This window comes from Lepisma saccharinum, chromosome 26 (genome assembly GCF_977018435.1).
Source record: "Lepisma saccharinum chromosome 26, izLepSacc3.1, whole genome shotgun sequence".
Classification (NCBI taxonomy): domain Eukaryota; kingdom Metazoa; phylum Arthropoda; class Insecta; order Zygentoma; family Lepismatidae; genus Lepisma; species Lepisma saccharinum.
In genome coordinates this window covers 53702091-53714735 of record NC_139254.1, presented here as the reverse complement: position 1 = coordinate 53714735, position 12645 = coordinate 53702091, and the positions used below count along the sequence as shown (strand labels likewise).

General features: G+C 37.7%; 2 protein-coding genes across 2 annotated transcripts in view; one reads left to right on the top strand and one right to left on the bottom strand.

Moving 5' to 3' along the window:
- The window catches only part of LOC145979329 (MKRN2 opposite strand protein), a 398221-nt gene that overhangs the window by 129924 nt on the left and 255652 nt on the right, over window positions 1-12645 (bottom strand). The gene's annotated exons all lie outside the window — the stretch shown is intronic.
- Window positions 1-12645, top strand: part of eys (eyes shut) — a 154632-nt gene that overhangs the window by 19319 nt on the left and 122668 nt on the right. The window contains exon 4 of the mRNA XM_083112357.1: window positions 3540-3653. Coding sequence (XP_082968483.1) covers window positions 3540-3653 — 114 coding nt within the window. The remainder of the gene's footprint in view (window positions 1-3539; window positions 3654-12645) is intronic.

Below are 12645 nucleotides of genomic sequence, written 5' to 3'. Positions count from 1 at the left end.
CAACTTCCGGACCCTAATTACTAATTATAATAATCCTTTGCGCAACAGCCCGGAAGGGCCTTGGCTTACCTACCGACTGCCAGTCTCCCTCCCACGCTTTCCTTCGTCACCTGTAAGCATGGAGATCTGCAACCAGTATTGGAATAGTCGGGGGTTCAGCCCGATGTATCCCCAGCCGTTATAGTAGGTTTCCGGGACCGGATTACGCTTACTCATTTGAAGCTCTCCAATTTCCTCACGATGGTGTGTTTCCACCGGCCCTATACGTAGGCCGAATAAATTCCGACCAGAGCCGGATTCGAACCTACGCCGTCCAGCAGCGAACGATCTCAAGACGAGTGAGCAATAACCATTTACTTATGTTAATTGGCGATTTACTATTACTTTTAGATGCATGGTTAGATGGTGGTGAGGGGATTGACAACAGTCATTACGAAGGAACGGACATAAAATTACCAATCTTAGCAATTTGAAATTATTAAACACTCTCATTCGTTACAGTAATGCACTACATCACTACTTAACATAACTGTATATTTTTGTTTTAGTATATCAAAATCAAATAATCAATATTTTAGGTGTCAGTAAAGAACAAACAATACATAACTTAAATAACATTACATTTTGCATCCTGAATACATATATGTGATTTGTGAATTAATCATGATGTGTGTGTTAACACAACATATGAACAATAACTAAAAAAAAAGTTTTAACTCTAAAAACTGGAAATCTGCAACTTCTAAGGGCAAATATGCGCAGTGTGCAAATGTGCATCGGATTCATTTTTTAAATATTCTGATATCAATGGTCTCTGTTCTGAAATATATAGAGGAGAGGGTGGGATTTGAACCCGCGACCTTTCACACTTGATGAAAAATAAGGAAAGCAGGCTGTAACCAACTGCTCTACGTTAACTTCATGACGTAGTACCCTTAAAAACATGTTGACGTTTATGAAGACTCCCACCTTCTTGTGTTCCAAGCACATTTTGTCGACAAGTCGTGAAAAATATTATTTTTTGAGAATTGTTCGATATTATGCAAGCTATTGTAAATAAATTGTCGCATATACTCCTCACAAATTTGCTTCTTTCTGCACAAACTTGATGGCGATATCCTCCAGGTGGAGATAAACTGTATTCAGTGTTTCAAACCCCTCTAATTTCATGTCGAGCAAGCAGAATCGTAAAAATTCCTCAAGGTTCTTTTTCCAATTTATTATTTCTGTTTGATTGTGTATTATAATAGCAGTTTATAGTTTCTAAGTTCATGGAAAGTGCGAAATTAAAAACCTCTCACTGCAGCGTTTTTCGTCTAGTGGAAGGACCAACTCAAAGTTGGCTACTCTCACTTGGAGCCGAAGTGCAATGTTGCTAAATTTACGAATTCGGGACTTAGAATTCTTTCGGGGCGGTCAAATAAGATGTTGCAAAGTGTACATCAGCATGATTGAGAAGCAACGTAGCACAAGTCATATGTCAATTGTGTGTTACGTTTTTGATACTTCCATTAAAAAAAAAAAAAAAAAAAAAAAGGTAAAGTGCTCCCGTGTGCATAGCACCACGCCATGAAGGCATATAGGGTGTGTGAGGGTAACGCCCCACACTTTCTTGATCTGGTCGTGAGTGGGGGTGATGTGATCAGCATTACGCCCCTGACTGCCTTTACCCCCCAGGGTTTCCCCCAGGTACCCATGTTATTCGACGCTGGGTGGGTGCCGGGGCCGCTTCCAACGTTAGAAAAGTTCCCGGATTTGAACCGGCTGGGGATCGAACCCGGGACCTTTAGCATGGTAGTCAGACGCGTTACCGACTGAGCCACCGCAGCCATTTTGGTACTTGCATTAGTAATCAAAATTATCTAAGTGTACTTCATTACCTGCAATACCTCAATAAATTCAGATGTGGAGAATTTGACTTCCCAGGATGAAACATGTCTTGATGTGTTGTTTTAAACTTGTGAATGTAAATTTGAACTGGAAAAACATGGGCCGCAGAAAATGGATATGATAATTGTGCAAACCGTTAAATGTCTTTATTGTATGAGAAAGTAACAGTCACCATAACATGTTACTTTCAGAAGCAAAGTAATGGTAATACATTTCTGTTTTTTGAGTAAAGTTACCCAATTGTATAAACCTGCAGGGCTAAGATAGGATGCATAGCATGCGCAGTTTAACTAGTTAAAAAAAAGTCAGTAATACAGGATAGATGGTCCTCATACAAGGAAGAGTCAAATGAAAAATCTTAATTTGGTTTTGTTTCTTATCTAGTAGATTTCTGCATGTAGTGTTGCAAACATTTGCTGCAGCACAGATCTATTGCTGATCTACATATATTTCAACTTTGAGTTAGTGCCTGTATACCTTAAAAGAATAAGTCTTTGGGGTCCACATGCAGTCACATATGAGCCACTGCGAAGGTCTTTCCACCCATCTGCCTCCGAACTGAGGCCATTGTCGACCTTTCTCCTCCATTAGTAAACTTGCTGGTGTGGTGAGCAGGCACAGAGATATTGAATTTTTCATTTGTCTCGAAATTTCTGTAAGTTTAGCAAGAAACCACCCCTCTTCACTAGTGCAAGTGTGTATAGGAGGTGCTATCTTTAAAATACCAAAATTAGCGTTTTGAAGCTCACTTGATTAGTGGTGCAGCCATGAGGTTGATTTAAAAAAACAGTTGGTACCTTATGTAAATCTGAACTGTAGACAGTCTTGCCATACAATTGTTATTGGACTTTTAAGGCTTTCATTTGACTCTTGTAATAGTTTATTGCTTTTATGCTATTATTGCCAGTGTTAATATATACAATGCCTTCATTTCATTTGCCTAGGCATAGATGTTTGTGAGTGTCCATTCGTCAATTTCAGCATATCATCACTCATCCCCATCTTTGCAAATTAGCCAAAAGTGGCACAAAAGCAAAGTAAAATAAAGCAAATCAATAAATTAATCAAACCTTTATTTCATTACTGTGCCACTTTAACACGACCCGTCTAGTGGCTGGAACCAAGCTGCTAGCTGGGGAAATCGGATTTTTGTCACAAACATGACAACAGTGCACTCACCCATGTCATGTGAATTGTGAAACCCATTTACATAATTGTTCTCCTCTGTGGCCGTGCAGTCTAAGGCACTGTGCTTTGTGCTCCAACTGTTTACACCACGGGTTCTCGGCCTGTGTATAGGGCTGGTGGCAACCCACCATTGTGAGGAAATTGGGGAGCTACGAGTGAGTAGCGTAACCTGGTGTCAGAAATCTCCAACAGCTTGGAGTTCGACGTGCTAACCCCATGTCACCCCACTTCTGGTTGAAGATCTCCGCACCTCTAGGTAGGATTTTGGGAGGGAGATTGGCAATCGAGAGATAGGCCAAGGCCCTTTTGAGGGCTGTCGAGGCATGGGTTGGGGGTTATTTACATGATTAATATGTCAGTCATGCATTTGCATTTTTAATGTTTCTTGATTGAGTTTAATTTGCAGTATCTTTAAGCTTGTAAAATGCTTTTCTAAAAAGTAAATTTCTTTTGCATTTTAGGAGATTTTTGTGAACAAAATGTAAACGAGTGTGCATCCGATCCATGCCATAATAATGGTACATGCATAGATGGTGTGAATGGTTTCTCGTGTTCCTGCTTTCCTGGTTACACAGGTGAGTATTTCCTATATTTGCATATTTAGAAAAAAATATTTCATGCTATGTGAAGTCTGGAACCAAATCTATAAAAAATGTCGTAATTTATATTAGGATTTTACTCACTTATCAAAACACTACATTTTAAAAGTAGCTTCACTACAATTTCCGCTACTCGCCCAAAAATGTAGCTTCGCTTCAGCTACAGCTACATTTACCAAAAGGTAGCTTCCTATGCTACTTTTACATAAATAAAAAATAAACAACCATATTGATATTCGAAAGATGCCCTTAGCAATTGTACTTACTAGTTTATTCCGTTTTCTTATTTTCATGAGACCTGTCATTCGATATATTTTGATAGCATTGAGTTATTTTTAATATAGTGTTTGAGAATGATAATGTGCCTATATAAGTGGCATATCAATTCAAATTTTATATTGTGAGTATTGCAATAAGGATGCTACCAAGTTATTATTTATGACTATACGTAAATACAATTTGGTAAGAGTATTTATATTTGTGTATCAACATACTTTTATTGAGAATAATAATTTAATTTTTAATGGCGAATATGAAGATAGTATTTTTCATTCAGATACTAATGAAATAATTTACGCAGCTATCCATAATCTGGGATATCAGAATATCTTTCTCCTGTGTCATTATCTTACTCATTATGAACATCATGCACAAGTAAGCAAAGCGTCATTGTTGACAATCTTTTGAGACTGTTGTCACACTTAAGATTTACCTAAAACCAGGCCCGTACCCAGGATTTTTTTGAGAGGAGGCAGACCCATAGGCCAATTTTAAATAAATTGTATCTTATATTATACACTGTATATATATCTGTGTGGTGGGGGGGGGGGGGTCTTTGGGGGGTATAGGAGAGAGTGGATAGAGAAATTTGCTCATTTTGTTACAAGATGTTGAAGAACAGCATTTTCTAACCTATATGTATGCAACCACGTGACAACCAATTTGCTGTTAACACTGACATTTGTTTCTGTCAGAGAAGGGAAAAAATGTATGATAGGGGTAGACTACATGTGTGCATAATGCAAACAACTCAAATAGCCTACGAAAAGGAACATATGTGTATGGGGTTGATAGAAGAGGGTTCACACCCACTTTGCAAAGTCCCTGACTTTTCCAGGTATTTTACGTAACTGTGTAATGATTTAACATTCAAAAAAATAAGAGTTAACTTCAACTTTGTAAGTTAATCAAATGAATCACGTTTCTTGAACATTTGTGAAAATAATTGAAAAATAAAATGAAAGAACCTTTTTGTAAGCAATATTACCCAAAAAGGAAGATTGTTGGGAAGATAAAATGAAACGTGTTTCCGGTTACAAATTCTTCCAAGCAAAAATCATTTAATTTTACTGACTTTTCCAGATTTTGAAAGCTTTCTTAAAAAATAATTTGTTTCAAATGACCTCAGTCCTAGCCTTGTTTTCCTGACTCCTCCAGTTGTCAAGGACTTTGGAGTCAGTGCAAACTCTGTAAATAAATTATCTGAAGGAAGCGGCTAAGTGACTTCACCCTGGCAGTGTGTCTGCTGGCATAATATTGTTTCCAGGGCATGTTTTCGCTTTTAGAATCTTATTCGACAGTAAAAATAAATGCCAGTGGCAACCAAGAAGCTATTAGATGGGAATGCATACATGTGGGATAGAAAATGTCATTATCAACGGCTCGTAGTATCGAATTTTTTGGCCTTCATGTTGTGAAAGTTGTCTGTTGTACGGTCACACCACTGTGTATTTATGTTCAAGACAATTGCAAGTAGAAAAAAAGAAAAGTTGCTGTAAAACAAATTCCGATTGACAGAATTTCGTAAATAAAAATGTACTTAATTTCTTGAGTGTTTTGGACAAATAACAATACATATATGTTAAAAGTACTTCAGGCAATTATTTGCCCCAGAAATCTAGCAATGATTCTGCTGTGAAGTGGATTCTCCTATTTACATAATATTAATTAACCCAAGCCATTGAGTGGCAGAATGGACATCAGTTGCAGAAAAACCCTGATGTTGGAGAAATAAATCAAAGTTTTTTTTTATCCTTCTGCTCAGTGGTGGCGAAAAGGGATCACAGACCTTGCGGTGTGGGTGGAGAGATAAATGACCCTTATACGGTTGGTTTTGTATTGCAGTCATTGAGGAGCTTTTCTTCCATAATGTAAAGAGTATAGAAAATTCCCCTCTATTCTAATTATGTGAAACATTTGTGAGCGAGCCGAGGCGAAAAGATTGAGACGTGGATTAAAAGGAATGGACTGTCCCGACTAAATCGGAACGTCTGATAGCCTTGCATCAATGGTTATAGAACTAAAATAGCCCAATATTGCAGACTGCAGACTTCTAAAGCCTTCCTATGTCCAGAAACAAGCTTTTCATTTGTGCAAGGACAAAATCGAAATTCATGCAAAATTTGAAAAACCGTCAATGTAATTTTTGTAGGTTTTTATACGTTCAAATTAAACATTTTCATGGCTCAAGGGGGAGCATGGCCCCCTGCCCCATCTTGAGTGTGGGCCTGCCTCAAACTGCCAGGAAGAAATGTAGCTGTAGCGAAATTTTCGCTAGAATCTACATGAATTTTGTAGCTTCGCTACAGCTACGGCTACAATTTTAAAAATTTAGTGCCGCATTCTACTTCCGACCACTGGTTTGGGTCACACAGCAATATTGTAACTTAGCTCATGTAGATTCGCAAGCACCAGACATGAGAAAAAAGGCTGACTTTCACCTGTTGAATTTGGAGATGACTTTTGAGTGTGATGTGACAAAATGTCATGTCTTTGTCTATCGAAAAATGCATGTTCATTATTATTCTTTTTATAAGATTGGTACTTATTAAGAGTCCTGCATGGACCACTTATACTTGCTTGTATTCAATCGACTCTCCCACTCTCAAGTGTGCTACACTTAAGCGTACCATGTTTGTAGTGAAATTATTTGCAGGTGCTATCACTAGGGCCCGGGACTTTTTGTCCTATAAAACTGTAAAATATGTATGTAATTATGTCATAAACATTGGGAAATATGTAATTAAAAATTAAAAATATGTCAGAAAAATGCTGAAATACCGTACATATGCATGTATAATGCGCATCCTGCTTTTTGATGGGCAAAAGTGAGAAAAAGTTTTATCTCATGTATAATGCACAGTATAATCCAGGTTCAAGAAATGGCTTTCTTAGTTGTAGGTCATAATGCTGATGCTATGCTAATGAAGAGCTAGTGACATCATACCTATTCAATGAGTCACATGTTGCTATGTGGACCAAGAGAAGAATATCCTCTTGTGTAAACAGTAAGTCACCAACCCACGCCACCTCCCCTCTCTCCCTCCACTATGTATGTTTAGCATCCCATAACTTTCACTCTTTAACCACCTTATTTATTCTGTACAGCAGAAAGGGAGATCAAAATTACGTTATGCATTTGCGGTGCTCAGGAAGTTATTTTCTGTTATTTCTCGCCCAACAAATACTGCTGATACACATCCAATGTGATGGTAGGTGCATGCTCAAATTTTGCCAGAATGTCACTGTTTTTCTTGTGTCACAGAACGTTACATTACAAAGTGAAAAATCTTGGAAAATGGCCTTCAAACTTTTATGTGTGGTTTTGCTCATTTTCTCTTTACTTACGCTAAAAAAACTAACTAACTAACTAACTCTCTAGCCTTCTTAAACCCGAAGGTTCATGGCTGCAGCGACACAAGCCTTCCATCTGTCCCTATCTTGAGCAAGATCTATATACTCTTTTCCATCCCTACCGATTTCATTTAGGTCCATCTCAACGTTGTCCCTCCATCTTCATCTTGGTCTTCCTATAGGTCTATTACCATCAGGTTTCCCAACAAGAATCCTGTGAACTCCTCTTTCCTCTCCCATTCGTGCCACGTGGCCTGCCCACCTAAGTCTTCTTGATTTAATTATTCTAATAATATCTGGACATGAATACAAATTATGTAGTTCTAAATTATGTAACCTTCTCCACTCACCTGTCTCCTCATCCCTTTTAGGTCCAAATATTTTCCTAAGGATCTTATTTTCAAATACTCTCAATTTGTGTTCCTCTTTCAATGTAAGGGACCAAGTTTCACACCCATATAATACTACAGGCAAAATTACTGTTTTGTATATTTTAACTTTTTAGTTTCTTAGATATTAAATGAGAAGACAAAAGTTTATGAAGAGAGAAGTAACATGCATTTCCTGAATTAAGCCTACTTTTTATTTCCTCTTTAATATAATTTTCATTTGTTAATATTACTCCTAAGTATTTGAATTTGGAAACTGGTTCAAACGAGTTGTTATCAATCATTAGATTTTGATTATTACATAACACTTGGTTTCGGCCTGTAAGCATATATTTAGTTTTCTCTGTTAACTTCCAAACCTATCTCTTTAGCAGTTTTGAAAAATATTTTAGCATTATTCTTAACTGTATTCACATCATCCCCCAGTAAGTCTACATCATCTGCATATGCTAACAACTGAGTCACACCATTTAATTTTAGTCCTTCTTTAGTTTCTTTTACCTTCCTTACAGCATATTCTAAGGCAAAATTAAAGAGCAATGGAGATAATGCATCTCCTTGTTTTAACCCATCATGAATTGTAAATTTGTCAGACATATTAATACCCACACGAATTTTACTTTCTGTTTCACTGGTGCATATTTTTATCATACTAACAAGCTTCTTAGGTATTCCAAACTCTACTAATATATTATATAATTTATCTCTTTTGACCGAATCATATGCTTTATTGAAATCAATGAATAGCTGATGGACATTTTGATTATATTCCCACTTTTTTTCAAGTGTCTGTCTGATGTGAAAAATTTGATCTGTAGTTGATCTGTTACGTTTAAATCCACATTGATAATCACCTATAATTTCATTAGCATATGGGGTTAGTCTAGTTAAAATAATGTTAGATAATATTTTATATGTTGTTGAGAGTAGAGAAATTCCACGGTAATTATTGCAGTTCATTTTATCACCTTTTCTAAACACAGGAACAATTATGGATTCTTTCCACTGTTGAGGGATTTCTTCTTTATTCCATATTAAACAAATTAATTTATGAATTTGACATATTAACGAATTTGCACCATATTTAATTAACTCAGCTGGTATTAAATCAATGCCAGGTGCTTTGTTATTCTTTAGCCTTTTAATAGCATCTTTAACTTCAGTCAAGTTAGGTTCTGAAACTAAAGGTTCTGCTGTGTGCACTTCATATAAAAAAGTTGTTGGCTAAATAAAAGCCTTCAAAATACATACTTTTTATTTGATATTTACACCCTCCTTATATGTCATATTATTTGGCCAGTAATACATTTTAATTATTATTTTCTTTGTCCTTATCTTTCATCCAAAGTACCACAAGAAAATCAGAATGTTCCTTCATTTTGTAATGAGCTTATTTCAACTGCATTGCACATTAGTGTTGCCATCTTGAGTAGAATAGTGTTGCCATATTCCGTGCATAATACGCACCACATATTTTGGATGCGAAAATTTTGGAAAGAAGTGTCCATTATACATGAGTAAATACGGTATTCTCAGTAAAGGCAAAAATATGCACAACAGTACTTTCGAATATCTCATTATACAGGAAGTCAGTATCTTCCAGGGAAGATTGACTAGGGTGGGGGTGGGGCATTAAATTAAATCGGAATCCCCTTAACCGAAGAATGTAGTGGAAAAATACTGAAAATATGTGAATTTCATTGCAATTTTCCTAAGTTTCATTTACTAGATCAGATTTACACCTTTGTGGCAGCGTGCTACAGCTCTGATAAATGGAGGCAATCAATACCCAAGTAAAGTAAAGTGCTCCCTTGTGCTTTGCATCACGCCATGAAGGTATATAAGGTGTGTGGAGTTCGGGCCCCACACTTTCTTGATCACAGCTGAAGGTCAGGGTGATGTGATCAAGATCATGCTCCTGGCCATCTTTACTCCCCAGAGTTCCGTCCAGGTACCCACTTTGTACGACACTGGGTGGGTACCAAAGCCGTTGAACAGTTGGAAAAAATCCCGGTTCTCCCCTGCTGGGTATTGAACCCGGGTCTCTCACATGGTAGTCAGACACCCTAATGACTGAGCTACCATGGCAGTTTAAGCAATACCCAAACACAATTTTTTTGTAGGCAGATTTTAATTACACATAATCTGAAAAATAGCTACAAAAGTTTTTGTTAGCACATGATACACTCAATATTACTTCTGTTCCACAATGCACATATCAACTTGTGGCAGCAATCAATACACAAGTACAATATTTTAGGGGGATTTTAAGTACAGTAGAGCGTCGATTATCCGAAGTAATTGGGGGACATGGGTGTTCGGAAAACTGGTTTGTTCGGATAATCGAACTGTACATGTTTATTTGCCAAAAAGAAGTACTGTACAGTAAATTTATTCATAAAAACAGGCATCTCTTTAAGTATGTATTACAAAGTAACGTACAAAGGCAACTTTAGTAGGAATATATAGTATGTGGTACAGTTTATTAAACAAAAATATGTACATATTACATACGCATTTTGCATGAACAATACACACAGTACACAAAATTAACGTTTAAAAAAATCCTTTATTTTAGTCTGTCTAAGCAAGCCTACACGCTTACGAGCAGCTAAGTCACGTACTTTTTTCATTACAGATATCTGAAAGTGAGCGAGTACACAGTTCGGTTAAGCGGTCGTTCGGTTGACCGACGTTCGGATAATCGACGCTCTACTGTATATAGAATTTGAAAAAACAGCCTACAAATTTTTGTCAACACAAGTTACACTAAATATATATTTCCATTCCACAATGCACTTACAACCTTACTTCAGAAGTTCTGTTTGTTTTGATCTTCAAACTCCCATACAAACTCCCATACTTGATTGACAATAGGTTGCTGTAATGTACCGAATTCTATTTTTACTTTTGATTGGTTGTTATGAGAAGTGAAAAAAGGTAAATAAATTAGAACAATTTAAACTTGTTTACATAATTTTCATACCCACACAACAATGATGGGGAACATTTTTCCTCAATAATGTTCGCATGGCTATCAATTGTCGATGGGATAAAAAAAAGGGGGGCTATTATTGTACTGTACAAGTTGGTAAGAAAAGATAACATCTGCTTTTAATTTCCTTTCTGCCATTGATAATATAAACTATCCATTGTGCTAAAGGTATGAAGAATAAATTATAAAATAACCGATTATATGTAAGACAATTACGAAATTATAGAGAAAAATGTCTTATTTGAGAAAATTGAAACTGAAAATTGGTAAAATATGTCAAAACATGCTTTATCAAGTTCATACAAACCCGGCACAATATTTATCACTGATCACAGTACTCATTTCCCCTTTTTTCGGCATTGAACACGACGTTTTTAACACTATAGCTGTTGGCGGGGGTTTTACACTTGAGGAATTTCGGGAAAATACAAACTCGGCTAGCGGACATTGCATTCCTCAAGGCATGCAGGAACAGTGAAGTGACCCTGAAATTCCTCAAGTGGAAAACCCCTGCCAACAGCTATAGTGTTAAAAAGGTCGTGTTCAATGCCGAAAAACGGGCAATGAGTGCTGTGATCAGTGATAAATATCGTGAAATAGCATCACTCCAAAAAACATGTGCTTCCCTCCGTGACTACATACAACCGAGAATAAACCACGACGACTGGAAAAAAGCCCAGCAAAACATTGACTTCATGCTGAAAACGTCACAAAATAAGAAAACAACGATCCTAACACAGAAACTGCAAACCCTTGGTGCCCAACCACTGGCCCTCGCCACCCCACCAGTGAACCACAGCACCCCTGCCAGCACAATAATCAACCTCACCAACCTCACTGTGCCGACAGAATTCCACTCCCTCCTCCAACAGGACCTCAAATTCAACCTCCAGAGTGACTCCCACCCCTTTCCCTAGACTTAATCTGCTCTGCTGAAAAAACCACGTTTTCAACAAAAACCAACCTAGATGCTGAGTATGTACACCTTACCTGTGCATCCATCATCCTCCACCAACACACCCAACCTACTGGCAAATATAAACCCACAGTGCATAGTAAACTAAGGAGCACAACACAGGAATTCCGAAAGTGGCTACAGGACAACAAATGTTGGTGCATAAAATCGAACAAGGGTAATCAATATGTCATAATGGGAAAAGGCCAATACAGTGACAAAATGCATGCAAAACTAAACTAACTCAGATGGTTACAAAAAACTGAAACATGACCCCACAAGCAGATACAATATAGCCATCTGCCGAGGGATGAGAACTGTGCCCTCCTCCAAGAAAGTGAAAGGAAGAAACTAAGGAACACCCACCTCAGCCTTCCCTGTGCATACGGCATACCAAAAACTCATAAACCAGGAACCCCCTCCTAAGAATCATAGTAGCCAGCTTCAATCAACCCAGTGTTCACCTGACCAAATGGCTCCTCCAGAAACTGACCGCTCACAATGACAAACTTGCCTACTGCCTAAAAAACAACCTTGAAGCAAAAGAATTTGTCACCTCTTTCGTCAAAGCCAACAACTGCAAACTAGCCAGCATAGACGTAGTGGATATGTACTCCTCCATTCCAATCAGCCTTGCACTTGACTCCACCAGAACATGGCTCCTCAGCAATAGCATGCCCCCATTTGTAACAGATGAAATATGCAACCTTCTACAAGCCTGCCTCACCCACAACTATTTCCAGTTCGAGGACAGTTTCTTCCACCAGACAGGAGGCCTAGTGATGGGCAACCCCCTTTCTGCACCCCTATCCAACATTGTACAGCATGTGGCTGAGAAGTCAATACTCACCCAACCAGAGTTTGCTCATATAAGATACAGAAGATATGCCGATGACACCCTAGTCATTTACAAACAGGAAGAGGACCTAAACCATCTCCTAACTGCCCTCAACAACATACACCCTAACATAAACTTCACCGTTAAAAGGGAACAAA